The sequence below is a fragment of the Vicia villosa genome, linkage group LG4, assembly GCF_029867415.1.
Source record: "Vicia villosa cultivar HV-30 ecotype Madison, WI linkage group LG4, Vvil1.0, whole genome shotgun sequence".
In the NCBI taxonomy this organism is placed as follows: domain Eukaryota; kingdom Viridiplantae; phylum Streptophyta; class Magnoliopsida; order Fabales; family Fabaceae; genus Vicia; species Vicia villosa.
Genome location: NC_081183.1, coordinates 191981414 through 192001103, shown reverse-complemented (window position 1 = coordinate 192001103; position 19690 = coordinate 191981414). Strand labels below are relative to the sequence as shown.

The 19690-nt window shown below is 30.4% G+C and overlaps 1 protein-coding gene across 1 annotated transcript; it reads right to left on the bottom strand.

Moving 5' to 3' along the window:
* Positions 1-5957: 5957 nt before the first annotated feature.
* LOC131594155 (abscisic acid 8'-hydroxylase CYP707A1-like) lies at positions 5958-9581 on the bottom strand. The gene is made up of 9 exons (XM_058866249.1): positions 9254-9581; positions 8727-9063; positions 8337-8486; positions 7999-8253; positions 7664-7750; positions 7367-7445; positions 6922-7028; positions 6719-6837; positions 5958-6326 (listed from the first exon to the last, which is right to left on the bottom strand). Exons 1-9 carry the CDS (start codon positions 9451-9453, stop codon positions 6224-6226), a joined length of 1437 nt encoding a protein of 478 aa, XP_058722232.1. The 5' UTR covers positions 9454-9581; the 3' UTR covers positions 5958-6223.
* Between the last annotated feature and the right edge of the window lie 10109 nt (positions 9582-19690).

Genomic DNA, 19690 nt, shown 5'->3' with positions numbered 1-19690 from the left:
ATAGAAAGAGAAAAAAATATGTAGTGTTCATGGACATAGGATAACTCATGTTGATCTCGAAAGAGATGAGAAAAATTATGATAACAAAGAAACTCATGTTGATCTCGAAAGAGATGAGAAAAATTATGATAACGAAGAAGCTTTGGTAAAATCTCACATGACCCATGGTCCATGTGGATTATCTAAATGGAATATCTAAAAATGGAAAATGTTTAAAGTACTTTCCAAAGAAGTTTTAAAACAAAATAGTTGTTGATCAAGATGGTTTTTCAGTTTATTCACAGAAGAGCTAATGGTGCACATATTGAAAAGAGTGGTGTAACTTTGGATAATAGGCATGTGGTTCATTACAGTTCAAGTTTGCTTATGAAATATCAAGCTCTTATGAATACAAAATGGTGCAATCAGAGTACATCTATCAAGCACCTTTTAAAATATATAAACAAGGCAAGTATAACAGGTTTTGTTGGGCCGGCTCTGTTGATATAGAGTACAAGGGATGTTCTTACCCGCATATAAAACAACCACCAACATAGAAAAAAGAAGAAATTCTAAACCAACTTAAATTTAAGAGAAACAACTAAGAGGAGTTGTGTGAATTTCAAAAAAGGTTACAGTTTGAGTGAAAAATATCTTTTATAATAAGAGTTTAAATAATCTTACACATACCGTCAATAAAAACTCTTATATTTATCGTGTCATTTCAATATTTTAAAAATAAAAATAAAATTTATTGTGATGCATAGCTCTTATTTATTGACAGTGTAAAATAATTTTACACTGTATTTTCTTTTTTAATAAACCACTTCGATGCTTCTAATTTTATTTTTCAAACCATATCCTGCATATTACAAACAAACCTTTTCGTTGAAAAGTGTTATATTCCTGTGATTTCAAATACACCAAAAGACCGCCACCATATGACTCCTTCCTTGCCAACTTTGGTCTTGCTTCTAAGACCGTTTCTCTAATGGCTGAAACCAAGGCCGTCTCAATTTTTTGGAGGTCCTGTGTAGATTAGTCATGATTCAACCATGACAAAATAATTAGAGGCCTTATTTATCACCATTTTAACAGTGACAAAGATTTATGAGGCTTTATTTAGTTACGATTTAATCGTAACAAATTTGAGGCCCTGTGCGATAGTCCACCTTACACGCCCTCAAAGACGGCCCTGGCTGAAACTCCTCCAGACCAGACCTGCATAAGACACTAAAACATACAACTTTTATTAGAAGTAACTTTTATTATTTCTTTTCAAATATAACTTACCAAAAGATTATTATTTAAATACTTATTATGTTCTTTACCGAATGTTCCTTTAAAAAAAACAAATTATTTTTTAAACTATCATTATTAACGTTTTATATAATATAAATTTTACAACTTTATTAAAATTTAACCCAAACTATATTACATAAAGAGATAAAGATCAATTTAAATAATGAAAAAATGAAAAGTATTATAGATGAAAATAATTCTTGTTTGAAAAATAATAATACTTATTAAAAAATATTTTTTTTAATATTTTATTATTTAAATATAAAAATTGAGATGTCAGATACATTTTGAAATTATTAAGTTGAATTAATGGAATGTTTTATTTACTTTTTTAATAAACATGAAAAATAAAATATGACAATTAAAAAGAACTTATAGAATCAAGTTTGGTTGTATATGAGTGATCTTGTTGAGACTCTTATCATTCCTGTCTCAAAAAATAATGAATCTCAAAGTCTCAGTCATTTTAGACCCATTAATTTATGTAATGTTCTCTATAAATTTGTCTTTAAGGTTTTGGTTTGGTGTATTATATCCCATTTGAAAACTCTCATTGGTCTTCTTCACAGTAGTTTTATCCCTAATCAAAGTATTGTATATAATTCTCTTATAGCTCAAGAGATTATTCACTACTTGCATATCAAGAAAGGAAAATTAGAATTTCTTATGTATAAGATTGATTGTGAGAAGGCATATGATTGTGTGGATTAGAATTTTTTGAAAATCACTCTAGTAGAAAATTAAATCTAGCTGGTTAAGTTGTATGAAGGTGCATAAGGGACACATGTTGGACACGATATCCCAGCATGTTGGTACAACATTTGGGCCTTGCCCAATAGATCATTGTTGTTGCATTTTGGAAGATTCTCTAGTTAAAGATTGGATCAGATTTTATTGCTATTAGTTTAACAATATGCTTAGGTGATTTATTTGACACCTAGAAGAAGATTAATTCAGATTTAAATGAAGATTTAAATTTGAATTTAAATTGAAATAAATCATGTCCCACGAAACCTGCTTATCATAACAGATCTAGAATACATAGACACTATGTTCTGAACATGAATACATTTGGTGTTCCTTCTAATCTTTAAATCCAAGTGAGAAGAATAGGGAAAAGGGACAGGAATAACATCATTTATGCCATAGAGGAAGGAGTGAATGCCATCCCCATCCCCTTTCCTTTTTCTTGCTTTAGAGCTTTGTCTAGGACTAATGTATTTTTCTTGAGGAAGTAAAAAAGGAATCTGAAAGGAAAAAGGGAACAAGGTCTCCTCAAACAAGGAACCAAATCTTTTGAAGAAGTCCAAACGCGTAAGTAATGTGTTCACTTAAGGAAGTAACTACTGTGAGAAGTGGAAAAGTTCCTACACCTCGGGGACACGTGTAAGAAGAAGGAATTAATTTGGGTTCCCTAAAAAAACCATCATTAGCTGCATTAAATTCTACCCATGTCCTCTTCATTAAGCCCTCAAGTTTTCACAATTGAGTGGCATCCTGGTGTCTTTAAATCAATCAAGTGAAACTCCACGTCTCCCAATAACGTTTAATTACCATAAGTATTTAGATGGAAGTGGTGATTCACCTCCCAGTAGAGGGGGATTGTTCCCACATTCTCCCTTCCCAAGTTGAGGGACCCGCCTCCCACTAAAAAGGACGCCTTCAACTGAGGGACTTGTCCTAAGCCGAGGGACTCACCTCCAATTAAAAAGGTAGCCTTCTGCTGAGGGACTCACCCTAAAATGAAGGACTTTCTTCCCATTAAAAAGGCCGCATTTAGCTGAGGGACTCGCCCCAAGATAAGGGGCTTGCTTGCCATTTAAAGGGGCCACATCTAAAAATATGTATCCTGCCTCTTATCAAAAGGCTCGCTCTAAACTGCAGGACAAAACCTGAAAGAAGTCTTAAAATACTTTGCTCTTTACAAGCCCTGAAGCCAGAGGGATTGTGTAGTGTTATATTTGTGAGAGTCCTGAAATAGGGGCAACATAATGATTTACGCCCCATGGGGTGACGCTTAGGTGTTACCTTTGCGTAAAATGGGTGCTCACCCTTAGAATATACACGTGAGCAGTACCACTATCTCTCCACTAGTCATGTAGACTGGGTCATATCACGACTTCCTGAAGAATAGGTACTCAGCAACCTCCCTCAGTCAAGGGGGAAACGTTACCACCTCTTAGGATTTTCTAAGCCGTAGACTCAAGGACCTCTATAAATACTTCTACCCTAACGAGAGAGGAGAAAAATCATAACTTATGCAGAATACTACATAATACCCTACACACATCACTTACATACAGAGCCGCTCACCTCATGTGTCGTAAATGTTGTAGCACCACCATACTAGTTCTCTCCTTGCCGCGGGCAAAGCCATAACCACCCTCAAACTGTTATAAATTTACTAAGATCTATGAGTATTCCCTACCATTATAAATATACCACACACGACTTTTGATCCTCTCATTTCTCTCCATTCATCTCTTTCCTCTCTATCTCTCTATTAATCTCACACTCTCTATAAATTAAAAATATTTAATAATAAAGAGAGAGAGAGTGATATTAGGAGAGAGAGAGAGAGGAAGGAGAAAAATGAATAGGAAAATAGAATGAGAGGATTCAAGTCCATCATGCATAGGGATGACAACAAACATGGATTGGGTAAGGTACTGTGGTACATGTCCCAACACCCGCAATTTAAAAAATATCGTACCCGAGCCCGTGCCCGCGTGGGCACCAATGTTCATACTCCTACTCTTACCCTATGGGTACCTCAACATCTGTACCCGTTCACCCGCGTTTGTAGTAAAATTAAATCGAATAATTACAAAATATCATATACTTTTAAATTTTTTAACAATGTTAAAAAAATTATGAATAGTATTGTTGAGTTAAGAAATAAATAAGCACTTTTATTAAAATGTGTAATAGTTTAATAGCGATATAATTTTTAAAATATTAATAAACATGCATTTCATATAATTATATAAATGATATTATATAAATATGTAGTACGGGTATGAGGCAGGGTGGGTAGTAAGATACCCATGTCTGCACCCATACCCGCTTATTTTAATGTGTAAATTATTCATGTCCGTACCCATATCTATTTTACAGGTTTTTATCCTACCCATTGTAAACATTTTTTGCGGATACCCATAGATTATGAGCCAAATTGCCATCCGGACGCAGACCTATTTTTTTACCAATACAAAACTTAAATTTGAACAGTTCAATTTTGATCAAATGATCATGTTATCCGAGTACATGAAGGGATAACTCCTTTATTATTCTGCTTGTTATTTTCAAAACGTAACATATCTTTTGGATTATTAAGGAGGCTTTTGAGCTATTTAAACAATATACCTATTTTCAACGTCTCATTTCCAACTCTATGTGTCTTCAAACCTAGTTTCAAAGTCTTTTCTTTTCTTCAAAAATGGATGAAAATCTTTTGTTTATTATATAAGAATAGATTGTTGATTTGGATGACTTGAAAGACAAAGGTTTTTATCTAAGGAAAACCATTTCCAAACAAAAATTGAATGATTACTTTAACATTCTTCAAGGTCCCATATACATTAATCTCGTTAAAGAGTTTTGATTAAATGCCTCCAACTAGTAATGATGCTGAGGTAATCCAGTCTTTTGTCAATGGATCTCTTATCACCATTACTCTATCACTTATTGATCAGATAATAAACTGTGAAAAGGAAGGTAGTTGTGTTGAACATTATAGATTCAACCATGTCTACTCAACCGACCTTCACCTAATTTATACCGACAACGATAAGCCCACCAGTCCTACTACTATACTTCCAATTGTAAACTTTAGTTTCAACTTCTATTGTCAAATCTCTGTCCAAGAGAGAAACTACTAGAAATGGTTACTTGGTGTGACAAACATCTCTTGTACTTCCTTACCCGTAGAGTCAGAATTAATCTTCCTCATACCTTTTTTAACTTTTTAAAGGAAATGATAATCATCTTTTGGGAGTAAATGACTTTTATCATACCATATGAAAGAGTTTTTTCTGAAATTTCAAAATCGTTATTTGTAGTAATGCATTAGGAACTTTTTCAACATTCTTTAACAAAGATTTGTTTCAAAAATACAACATCAACATCATTATGTAAGATAGAATGCAAGGGCAGAAAAAATATTCTGTTCAAGGATATAACTGAAGATTTTGTCTGTCTTGTAATCCATCTCAATGAATGACGTGTACTAATTTAAGGCGGCAACATATAAATTAGAATTAGAGTAAAACATGTTAAACGAGTGCTTTTATAGTAAAATCTGATTATGTCATCCCTCGAACTTTAAGGAAACCAAAGAGATAGATTTTTTAGTATTCACTTATAAACAAATAAAAATATAAACTGCAATATTCATTTCGAAACCTTTATTCTGAACTTGAATAATTTGATTTAGTTAATTTATCCCAAACTCATCCATAACCGACTGATATGAGTCCCTACTATAAATGTATTTTGATATAATTACGTTACAAAAGTGAATTCTGACTTCAAGAAGAGTATGAGTTCACACATTCAAGACATCGGTGTTTATCAGATTATGACCTAAAGGTCTACAAAATATAGATTTTAATATTTTATTTATAATTTAAAATATTAAACTTAAATTTGAATCATTTGATCCGATCAAATCATCATGGTTATTTAACTAAAATGCAAAAACCTGATACTTGGATTAAAATTGTATTTCTTTAATAAAAAATGCTCTTGACTCAATATTCAACAATAGCTATCAAATTCTCATGATAGGCATTACCAATCTTTCTTTAGAGCTAGGGGCAAAAATTGAAGTGCCCACCCATGAAAAAAATTACATATTCAATATAGAAAGGGGAAAAAAGAGATTCATTTGTGTATTTTGAAAGTGCATTGTTTCTCAGCAATGATGTGATTGATGCTTTTTCTAGTTGCTGGTAGATTCTCTCCAACACCTAGCTGGGAGTCCATTCAAAGGCAGTGGAAATGGGCCATATTCAATCCCACATTGTGATCCTACCACTTCCAACCTATACATAAAACAAAACTTTAATCTTTCACTAATCACAATTACTACCATCAGTTACATGTTTCCTAGATTATTTTTTAATAAGCTATTTATAAAAATATTTTATTGAAACATGTGCATTCAATGTCTCGAAACTTTAAATATAAATTTATTACTTTAATTATATTTGACTTTTTCTAATTATAGTATCCTTAACATGTGCCCTTAGGGCACAGGTTAGCATGACCCATTAAATTATATTTAAACCTGTTTCATTATATTTCTTTGAACCATCCAAATTATTATTAATACTTATAGATTTTCTTGTTGCTAATAATAATAATTATAAATCCATTAATTGTTTTTCTTTTTCTTTTAAACATTTTATCTTTTTCCTTGAATAATCAACCATACCTAAACTTGGTAACCAAATGATGAATCATAATCAAGGTCTCCAGCTTAGCAAGTTCATTTCCAGGACAAGCATGTACTCCACTACCAAATGGCATGAAAGTATTTGGCTTTGGTGAAACCTATATGAAAAATAATAAAAAAACTTATTTACATGTTTCTTAGTATTTTAATTTTTATCATATAGATTTTTGACTCCTTCATACCTCAAACCTTGAAGGATTGAATTTCTTAGGCTCTAGAAAAAATTCTGGATTGTGATGAATATTTCTGAACAATGGCATTGCTTTCCACCCTTTTGGTATTAGAAATCCTGTAATTTCATAATATTGTTAGTGAGTCATAATTTTTTTCCATCTGCATGATCATTAGAACCGTCCCTAAGGATGTTTAAGAGAGGTTACCAAACATAGACCTATACATTTTTCCGATTATAACATGATTAAATAGATATTTATAAAATATCTATTACAATTGAATCGTAGTTAAATAATGTTAATATTAATTTTTTCATACGTAATTATACCACAGGTCTTATAAAAACTTAATAGTCAATAATCTTATAATTTGACAAAAAAATTGTTCACTAATTTAACAAAAAATAATTCCAGTTTAGAATATTTTTGCAAATATAGCAAGTATTGTTCTTACCTTTGTATTCTACATCAGCTACTGCTTCTCTAAAAGGAAATGATATTATACTTGCCATTCTCATACTCTCCAACAAAACCTGATGAAGTTCATAATTATTCAGTTCTTGCAAATTGTAACAAAATCAAAATATGTAATTTATATTAATAAACACAATAATCACAAAATATACTTCACGCACTTGTTTTCAGATATATATTTTATAAGGTTATCCTCAACACATAACTGCAGAGATTATTAATCGAAATTCAGACATTCATTATAAAGAGACGATACTTGCATTATCAGTTTATATACCTTATTGGTAATTGGCATATTTCTAATCTGATTCCAATTGAGAGGTAGGTTACCATCATTTTGCTTGTGAATTGCCTTCTGCTCAGCCTGCAAATCAAGCATTACCACAAATTTTAGTATCAATTTTGACATAAATAAGCTTCAAAATATTTTGAAACTAAATTATTTTCGATTTAATGGTTGAAACAATGACTTGATTGACGCGAATTTAACAACGACAAAAACTCACTTTAAAAATTCAACTTTGCCAAAAAAATTCTTCCGATTTTCAATTATAGATCGACCTCAAAAACTCGTAAAAAGAAGGACTAAAATTAAAGTTTATCTTATAGTACCTTAACACATTCAAGAAGTTTGGGTTCATCATGCAAGTACTTGACCACCCAAGTCATGACAGTAGCTGTAGTATCTTGAGCAGCAAAAAGCACTCCAATAATGTTATCTCCAATTTCATCATCACTTAACATTTCTCCATTTTCACTTTTCCAATTCAATAAACAACTCAAAAGATCTCTTTCATTTTCAACCAACTTCTTCTCCTTCCTCTCACTTATTATTTCCTTTAAAATACTTCCAAGTCTCTTTCTTGCCTTCACAAAAAAATAATTAACAAACATAACATTAATTAAGAAAAATATCAATTAAATTTCTTGAAATATTATTAATTACTTACCATGAGTGCTTTTTTGTATTGTGTGCCAGGAATTTGAGTTGGAAATGAATTGTAACCATTGTTAACAATCCAATAATTCTTCTTCAGTTCTTCCCTCAACCTTGGCTCTAGATTTCCAAATATTTTGAGAATTCCAACTTCAAATGAAAACTGCAAAAAATATATATTGAAATTGAAGTACCCTTTAATTATTGACCCTTTATTGTTCCAAACTTCATATTCCACATCACAATAATTATAGTAAAATAAAAAAAATATTTTAATATAAATATTAAATAATATATAATCAATCCAATCAGTAGTAGTCTCATCGTCAGTTCCGATCAAATCACATTGCAATTTAAAACTATACGACTTTTTATAAATATATATAAGATAAACATAACGTACTTTTTTCATTTCCTTAAACGTGTTAATTATGCGTCCATCTTCATCTTCATCATCACTCCATGATTTGAGGGTGGAAATGGCTAGGGCTTCGATGTTTGGAACCAAGTTGCGAAGTGAATCGAGGGAGAGAGACTTTTGAATAAGCTTCCTCAAACGCAAATGATACTCACCTTGGTGAAAAAACAGAGCACTAGGACCAATCAAACGTTCTTTGCTCTTAGGATATGTTGGTTTAAATAAGTGAGATTGTGTCACTAATACAAAACGTGCGGCTTCTGGACTTGCCAACATTACACATGGACATCCTAGGATGTTTGTCTTGAATATTTCTCCATACCTAAAATTAATAACCAAAATGTTTTTTTAGTTACATTCACAAGTAAAATGAGAGTTTTAGGCTTAAACATTTTAATAAAAAAATTTTAAAATGAGTGTTTGTGTTTGAATTCTCTGCATCAGAAGGTCAGTCACGGCAGAGTTAGAAACTCTGCAGCGACTGTCTATCTGATGCAGAGAATATGTAGCACCTTTTTTGTTTGGTGAAGAAGAAAACATTTGGATCTTGAGAGTAGAATTGGAGGGTTTGTCCTATGTAAGGCCACCCCATTGAACCTGGAGGAAGTTTTGCACTTGTTTGATTTGCTCTATTTTTATGTTTTGAAAAGAACTTGAATGTAAGTAAAGTAAGAAGAAAGAGGAGAATGATGTAAGGGAAAGATTCATCCATTTGGTTTTGAACTCCAGTAATAATTTGGAGTCATCGAAACAAAGGGGAGAAGAGGGGTTGTTATATAGAAGAAGTGGTGCATCATGTAGCATGAAAGATTGGAGAATATTGGATAAGAAAAATTGAATTCTAGTTTACTATGTACATAAAAAAAATCTAAAAATTGGTGGGAAGTAGAAGTATTGTTTGTTAAAAGCATTTGTGGCAAATATGAAGCGAGGAATGGAGTTGATGCACGAGGGATAATTGAAAACTTTAGGACTTAAAATTTTGTATTCATTTCTTTTTAAATATTCAATAATAGTATAAATATATAATATATAAAGTATATAATATAAAAAATTAACTATAATATTTTTTTTGAAACTATAAAGCTGAGAGCAGGGCCGGCCAAATAGATTTTGAAGCCTAAGATAAATTTTATAATAATTTTTAAATAATAATGATAATTATTATAAAAATAATATTATTGTTTAAAAGTTAACTTTTTTAGTATTTTAAGATGAAAAATTATTTATTAATGTTTTACATTTTATTTTAACCGACAATAAAATTAGTTCATGTAATATTTATTGCAGCATTGTTGGTTTTAAATAATTTGTTTTTTAATTAAACATATTTTAAAAGTAATTAAGTCTTTTTATATAATTAAGAAGGATTAATTGTTGAAAATTTAGAATTTGCACTGCTCTTAACAATTATATTGATTGGTGCGTGTATGTGTTATTTTTCTTAAAATTTGTAGATGTATTTGTCATTATATTTTAATGACTGTTCATGATAGAAATAATTTTGTTTTTAATATCAATAAATTTAATATTTTAATAGTAATAAATAAGAATTACTTTGTTCAAATAAATTTTTAAATAGAAATGATTCTTTTGTCTATTATATAAGAAATAAGAAATAGTTATACAAAATTATTTTTGAAATTTTTTATAATTTTGTTGGCAGTAATTTGATTGAATTATTTTTGTTTATGGATTATACTTTTATATAAATTAATAATTATAAATTCGTGCGTGAGAAGTTTATATAAATTATTGACCATTAATGGATTTATGATTTATATAAATTAATGGGCGGAAGTTTAATATATTCTTTAACAAACCTTAACATATTTAATGGAGAGGAAAAAGAACTAGAGCACAACAGATGTAAAACTAATGTATACAGTATAGTAAATTTGAACAGCGTATAATATATTTAAATTTATTTATTACCGCTTTATTAAATATGGGAACAAATCAATAATAGTAGCAATGATAACTAAATGATATTGATAGCACTAAAAGTTACTATTGAATATGATACGTAAAAGAAAATTAAATTAAGAGGTCCTAGGCAAAGGCCAAGTTTGCCTACCCCTAGGGTCGGGCGTGGCGAAAGATACTCATTTATTTTTCGAATCTGGATTGTGTCGCGTCGACTTTAAGTCCGTGCAATTGCAGCAACGGGGTAGTATCTATTTTGAGTGTGAGAACCTTTACAACTTTATCCTTTTCTAAAGTGCTCTAGGCTGAAGTATCACGCCCTAACCTATAGATCTAGGGCCACATGCGAAGAAATCTGCGAAATGTCTTAATGATGAGATGGACATTTAATGAAGTTGTTTCAGAGCCTTTTCCACTTCTCAACACATGATCACATAGTTAGATGTATTAGACTCGGCTCCTTAGAAGACTTCTCATGCACCACGCCATAACAAGCCTTGGGGTAGGTGTTCTAGGCCGACCTCATGCCTAATAAAAGGAAGGCATAATTCACTTTACCTAATTTTCATTCAAAAACCGACTTAATTATCAGAGTGCTAATCTTGTAAGTCTACCACCACATCGGAGCAGCTCGCACCATCACATCGAGGATCTACACCCAGAATTCTTGTTCCAGAACGAAACAATATGATATCGTGTTAAAACTTTGATTATGAACATATATTTATCTTAGTTGGATCAACTTTTTTGAGAGATAAAAGGTGTGAGAATGATATTATTGTCATTTCTCATGAATATGATTGTTAGTTAAAGTGATATAGTATAATAGTTTAATTATTGATTTTGTTGTTGTTTTGTAGTATTGGACTCTTGTGTCTCGGCCTTCTATTATATCTCAAGACAATTATTGTTGGTGGTTTCTATTTTTTGTTTAATGTTGTCATATTTGTTTATTTGTTTCTCTTATGTATCTTCCCGCGAAGGTTTTTTCATCCAAAGATTTCCTTGCTCTACTCGTTTTTAATTAAAACTTTTGATGATCATTTTGAAAGACATCTTCTTCATGACGGTGGTTAATTCATCGGATAACATTCTTTATTTCCATCATAGTGGTTATGGCCTTCGTCCTTGTTCCTCTAGACAACAAGTTTGATATTTTTTTTGTTTAATACCAATCGTAAACACAACAAAATTAAAAGACAACATAGAGGTGAACATTGTATATTTGATATATGATCTTTAAAAGAAATAATGATCATTTAATTGAAGAATAAGGTATGGCGTCCCCATAGAGGATTTGGGGGGGGGGGGGGGGTGTTAAGTCCATTTTCTCGTGTTAGAGGTAACTCGATATAACCCATCCCAAATCACTACCATTTCCCCCCTTATTTGTCTCTTCTTTAGGTAATCAAAGAGTCTCTTATAACAAAGTTTGTAAAGGGTATGAACTTAAAAATTATATTAAAATTTATAGCAACATATGCCATGAAAATAAGACCTCTAAATGCAAAGTTATTAAATATAATTATTCATTAAAAATGACCATATTTCTCTATTTTTCTTTATTAAGAAAAGTTTTGATAGTAAAAATATATATTCACCTTGTCACTTATATAAAAATTATCATGAAATAAAAATGAAAATATATCCAATGCTTCTTATTTATGCAATTATGATCCTAGTTTTAAACCTAAAAAGAATATGCATTAAACTAGCCTTAAAAGATCTGAGATGATTTTGGTACCTCGAGTTAAGACTTTAGCTTTTAATGCAGGAATGCTTTACAATAACAAACGATAAATGATACCTTTATAGTAGTTGTTTAAAGCATATGTCTGGAGACAGGTCTTTATTCTCTTATTTATCTCAAAAAATGAAAGGACATGTGTCTTAAGGTGACAACACCAAAGGAATTATTGGCTATGATACCATCGATAAGCGTCTTGATCCAACGATTGAGAGTATCATTTTAGTTGCTGGCTTAAGAGATAGTTTTCTAATTGTTATCCAACTGTGACAAAAGTAATATTGTGAGTTTTAATTTGTCTAGATACAGGGTTGTAAAATATAAATCAAATCAAACTTCTTTTACTAGCTCTAGTAGCAAAAATATTTACACCATGAATTTTAATAAAATCTCTTCAATTGATGTATGTCTTTTGAGTAATGAGGATGAATCTTGCCTATGAAATAAAAGAATAGCACATATACAAATGGATAATGTAAATAAGTTGGTCAACAAGGATTTAGTAATCGGTTTGCCAAACTTGCATTTTGAAAAACATGAATTATGCAATGCGTGCAAAAAAGAGTAAACAAGTCAATGCCTCATTTAAATAAAAAATATCATTATTTCGACAAATAGGCCTTTACAAATGTTGCATATGGATCTTTTTGGCTCATCTAGAACTATGAGTTTTGGTGGAAATTATTATGTCTTTATAGTTGTATATGATCACTCTCTCTATACATGGACAATTTTCTTATATCATGAAAGATGCATGTTTGATGACTATTGAAAATTATCCAAGGTTATCCAAAATGACAAATGTTTAAATATTGCATATATCCAAAGTGATCACGAAGGTGAATTTCAAAATATGGAATTTGATAATTATTGTAGAGAAAACTAAATTGAGCATACTTTTTATGCTCCACGAACCCCCTAATAAAATGAAGTAGTGGAACAGAAAAATAGATCTATTTAAGAGCTAGAGAGGACGATAATCAATGACACTAACCTTCCGAAGTACTTTTGGGATGATGGAGTAAGCATTGCTTGCAATGTAATTAATTGTGTATTGATAAGACCAATTATAAATTAGTAGTCGTCATATTAGTTATATAAAGGAAGACAAATATTTCTCACCTTTATGTGTTTGGATGCAAATATTTTGTTCTTAATAGTGAGATGCATAATCTTTAAAATGTTGGCACTAAAGTTGATGAAGGTTTACTCTTAGGATATTCTGCTTCTAGTAAAGCTTTTAGAATTATTAATAAAATAACTCTGTCTATAGAAGAATCTGTCCATGTTACCTTTGATGAAACTAACCCTAAATCGGTAGAGTTAAAAGTGTTTGATTATGCATGAATTTTGAAAAAAACTTATAAGATAGAGTTAAAGATAAAGATGAAGAGGAAGATAAATGCCAAAATCAAATAGAAATCACTAAAAAAAGAAACAATTAATGACCATCATGATCTACTTAAGGAATTGAATACCACAAAGGATCACCTAATCCAGAATGTTATTTTAGATATTTATAAAGGGGTCACAACTCAACAATCTCTTTATGGATTTTTGCTTCCCAAATTGAGCCAAAGGACATCAATGAAGCTTTCATTGATGAAAATTGTTCTTTTCCCATGAAAGATGAGTTGATATAGGAATTCTCAGTCTCCCCTTTATCAAATCAATTGCCTATTTATTAGATGTGTCGCCCTTTTATTGGATATCGCTCCTTCCTCTACGAGAAGTCTCCCAACATGGGAATTGGGGAGTGACGTGTCCTCACCGTATAACCACTTGGAAGAAGTTGTGGAAGAGGTGGATCATGCTCCTCTGAATGCCAGAAGATAAAATGTCCATTCCCTAAATGGTTGTTATTTCTAAGGAAGCCTTAGATCCAGACCCAATACACATATAAGTATCACATCATCATGGTGGAGTTGAACAACCTAACTCCGTTATAGAATTACACGCATACTGAGAATCTCGCCCCTGCGCGAGCTAGCTCTCAACATTACAACAAAACTCAAAGCCTCTAATAACCCTTAATCACTAGAAGTTATCATTCATTTGTAATTTTAGCAGGTACAAATAGTTATAGAACCAAATGGATCTTTCGTAATATGTTTGAAAAAAATGGAAATGTTTTAAGAAATAAAGAAAAATTCATTGTGAAAGGATACAATTTACATGAAGACATAGATTTCAATGAAAGTTATGCTCATTTAGCTAGATTAGAGGCCATAAGGATACTTTGAACTTTTTCCTGCGTTTTAAATTTTCAAACTCTTCCAAATGGATGCAAATGATGTATTCTTGACAATCACAATTAAGATGAAATGTATGTTGATCAACCTCCCGGATTTCTAAACTTCTCTTCTCCTAATCATGTCTTCAAGCTGAAAAAAGGAACTAAGTGGACTGGAAAACATTTCTAGAGCTTGGTATGATTTTTTGAGCAAATTTCTGCTTGAAAATGTTTTTCAAAGAGGGAAGGTTAGTTCAACACTTTTTATTAAAAAACCGAGCATGACATTTTACTTATGCAACTTTATGTCGACATTATATGCAATGCTACTAATGAGTCCTTGTGCAAGAATTTTTCTGATATGAAATGTCTATGAATGATATAGGAACTTTGATACTTTTTTATTTCAAATTCATTAATAGAGGGAGGAATTTATAAATAGATTAACTTAAGAAAAATGCAAAAAGAAGTCTAAAGCTTTAAGTAAACAAATTAAGATAAAAAAGGTCATCAAAGTTGTATGTCGCCTATTGTGGGAGTAGAATGGTCTCATATGTTTCTTAATTGTGCTTCTTTGTGTTTATTTTTACAAGTCGTTATCAAATAACTCATTTATTTTATAAGAGCAATTATTGGGTCATATGTGTTGTTTGTTTATTCTTCCTTTTTAGTAATGCGAAATGGGAAAGGTATACTCTCATAAGAGTAGATTTTACTTTTTATTTATTTATGAGATGAGTTAACCACTCTATTTTTTTATCTATTTCTTCTAATTTATCACCTTTATGAGAGATGTATTGTCCTCATCAAAAATAGGGAGAATTTGGTTTTATGTGTTGTGCATGTACTATCGTAAAATAATTTCAATTATGGAAACTGCCAAATGGTTGTATTAATGATAATTATCCAATTGAGGTGATGGTGACAACTATCAAATGGATTTGATCATGATAACTCTTCCAAAGATTCTTGATGATGGAATTTGACAAGAAAGATATATAACAAGCCTTATCAATCAAATGTATCAAGTTCCTATTGAAAGTGATGGAGAAAGTAAAGTCAATCTAAAGAATATTTGAAGCTTTGAAAATGTGATATATATTAAAATGTTGAAGTTAAGATCTTGAAGTTATAGATGTAAAATCTTGAAGCTATAAAGTTATGATCTTGAAGAGGTGGGAGTGTGAAAGCTCAATTTTTTTCGTGCTTAGGTTTTTTTCTTAGTTCTGTAAGTTTAATTGAGATACTAAAGCAATGCACACACATAAAAAATGTATTCAAACCTGCTCTCTTTTGATAAAATTTCTTAAAACCAATTCAGGAAAGCGTTGAACTAGTAAGTAGCTTGTTTAATCAATTAGGAAGCTAAAATACATTGTATAACCGATTAAGATGTTATCATAATCGATTAAATCAAAGTGTAACACCTTCTAATCGATTAAGGAGGCTAATAACCGATTAATTGACATAGAACTTCAAACTTTTTTATATTAACTTGGTTAATTGATTAATACATAGGTTTAATTAATTAACTCATTAAAATGACTCATGGATCAATTTCTCTTTTAGCCACATTTTTCCTATATAAAGGAGACTTATCCTCATTTCAAAACACTTCATTTTTCTGAATAAAAATTTTCTACTATTATTTTGTCTCTCTTTCTTTTCTAAAATTCTTTTTCACTAGAGTTGCCTTAATACCAATAGAGTGAAAGATTCACCTAAGAGTTTATGTACCGGTGTTATGCTAAAAGCATTTATTCAAAAACTTAGTTGTCTTGTAATATATTTGTAATAGATTAGAAGGTTGCAAGCTAAACCTTAAGAAAAGTTTAGGTGAAGGTTACTGAGCTGAACCTTGTAAAAGCTATGTTTGATTGTCAAAGGTTTTTGGAGTGATCTTGTACAAAATCTTAAGTTATTATGAAAGATTGTTTAGTTTGATCATGTGAAAAACTCCAAATTGTTTTAATGGAAATCTCAAGGAAAAACTCTTGAGAATTGGAGTGGGTCAAGTGATTTAGGCCGAACTAAAATAATTCTCTAGTGTGATATTTTTACCCACCACATTTTCATTTTCAATTATTTGTTTTATTTTGTTGCTCCTTCTCTACTTTCTTCTATATGATAAAATAAACATTTTTAAAATCAAAGTCTTTATCAACCAATATTTTAAAAATTCAAATATAACAATTTATGTCTATTGTGTCTAGAGTTACTTGGTCAACACAATTCTCGATATCTTTTTTAGAACATATGATGCTAACTTATAAACTTAACCCTTTTATCTCAAGTTGAGTACCACTTAGTATGAAATTGAAAAGTTTCAACGACACAAAGAACATTGATGTGTGTGACAAAAATAGTTACAACCAAAATAAAAATTCTAAAAAAAAATTAATTAATCTCCCAAACAATACAAGTAAAACTAAAATAATAATAATAAGAAGAAATACTAGGATGACTACATACATAAAATTTATTTATTAATTCAATCAAACCGATCCACTTAAACTCTTTAATTCACTTTACTTTGAGAGATGATAAAAAAAATTACAAAATGAGTTAAAGAAAATAGTCTTCAAGAATCATAAAAATGTCTTCTATTTTTTACCCTATTTCTCAATTTCTACCCCTCTTAGTATACAAATCACACATATCCAAAAATATTTAGCAGTATTTTTTTAATCATCTTAAATACCCAATAATCTTCCAATTCTAAAATAATGAATCATAAAAGTTACTTCATTTATTTCTTTAAATTTCTCTTTTCCCACTACCCTTAAGATACCACCAAAGAACTTCAATTCTTTAAAAAAAGTAATCCTAAGAAATCATCCTTTCACCTCTCTAAATTTCTCTCTATAAAAATTCTTATTTTCTCTCTTGTGCCTCTCACCTCCCAAAAAAAACTAAAAAACTAAAAATTGCCTTTTAAATATTTCAGAAAAAACACACTGTATTTTTGAAAAATGTTAGAATTTTAAAGTCAGTCATCATGAGACTTTTTTATCTTCTACAACTTACTCACACTTTTAAAATAATATAATAACAACATCATATTTGAAATTGAAATTTTTTGTATAAAAAGTTATTTGTTTTTTTTCTTCCCCCTTGATAAATAAAAAGAGTATTTGTTTGGATAAGGACATTACTTTGGTGAAATAGAATCTTAATGGTGCTGAGTAGGAAATGGCATCCAGCTAGTTATGATCAGAATTCTTAAGATCTCCGAGGCTCCATATATTATATCCATGTGGGTCCAAGCGTGTTGTTGACAAATGATGCTAGTAGAAAAACTCTATTAAAATTCTTTTGAACCAAATAAAAATTTCCACTTTAAAACTAAGACCATGTTTGTTTTTATCTTTAAAAAAAAAAATTAATAAAAGTATTTTACACCGCTTTTTCTAAATTGAACGATTAATTTTGACATTCTATAACATAAATATAGTGAAAATCAAAACATATTAAAAATCGTAATTTTAAAAAATATATATTTTAAAAATAATTTTTATGAAAAGTTAGTTGAAATAACTTCGAAATTAAGTAATTTTTAAAATTTTAATATTAAAAAAAGTTTGAATAAAATAATAAAATATTTTAAATAATTATTTAAACCAAATTTCTTTAAAAGTTTTTATCAAAAGTTTCTTTGTAATTTTTTTTACACAAAATTATGCAACATTATAAAAATCATTTAAAAAAGTCAAAACAAACGGGTCCACGTCTTCAATTCCAACAACATTTGTGGTGTGAGCATCTTCAACAACACTTTCTTATCTTTAGCATTTGTGTATGTTTTGAACACAGTACAATTATAACAGACACAACGAGAGGCGCCATTGTCTATCCGTCATCCATCAGATCCACCAATGACGTTGATTTTAGTAATCATAACAATAAATTGCCCATCGGCTAGACTATCTTGTGCATTAGAGTTAGCAGCATGTTTAGGCATGTTCTTACATCTCTTAGCTATATGACCCTATTTTCCATAGTTAAAGTAAGTGAAAACAGGAGCGTCATTTCTCTAAGGTGGTAGATGTTTTCTAACAATTGGGGCCCTAAAAGGGTTCCCATTATTAATTCAACTCGCATCATTATAGTTCAGATTATTAAGTGGTTTTTCAAATAGCTTCAGAACCGTGTCAAATTTCTTTTTGTTGTTAGAACCAACCAAGACTTCTTCTTTATGATATTGTCTATGAGACTCTTTTTTTCAATTTGGAGACGAGTGATCAGACTCTCAATCGAAAATTCTTTTATTTTGTGACGAAACAAGCTTTTAAATTTTTTCCAACCAAGGGACAATTTGTCAATAATAACAACAATTTGAAATTGTACATATACGAGCATGCCTTCATTGATGATCTCGTGAGATATCTTTTGAAGTTAGTGACATTTAGCTTCCACAGACTTTTCATCAACCATATGATACTTGAGGAAGCGGATAACATCACACTTCTTTGCTCCAGCTTCTTCGGTGTCATACTTATTTTTTAGAGCTTCCCATATTTGTTTGACAGTCTCGTAGTTACTATAATAATCATTCAAATCATCAATGAGTCCATTCAGAATGTGTTTTTTTTTACAAAGATACACATTCTCTTTTCATATAGTGATTTATTTCCTGAGCTGTAAATCTTTCACTTTATTCAGGGTGGCAGATTCAATTTCAATAGAATTAATAGTTACATCTGAATCCACATATTTCTTGTTGTTAGTTTGTTTGACTGATCTAGAAGGAACAACAGAAATACCATTGCTCAAAACTTTGGCAACCTTTTTAAGGGTTAAGAAAAATCGCATCTTTTGTTGCAAGCATTTGAAGTGACTTCCCTCAAACTTGAACGGTTTGTGAGAGACAACAGTCGTAGAAGTACCAATAATTTATTCTGTAGCCATGACATTTTGAAAACGTCTAAAAAATTGTTGTTTCAAGATTTTGAAAAACTATCACTTAAGAAACTATCGGGTTGAGTCGCGAACTAGACCACTCTCTTTAAGACGTTTTGCAACACTACCCAAAATTATGCAAAA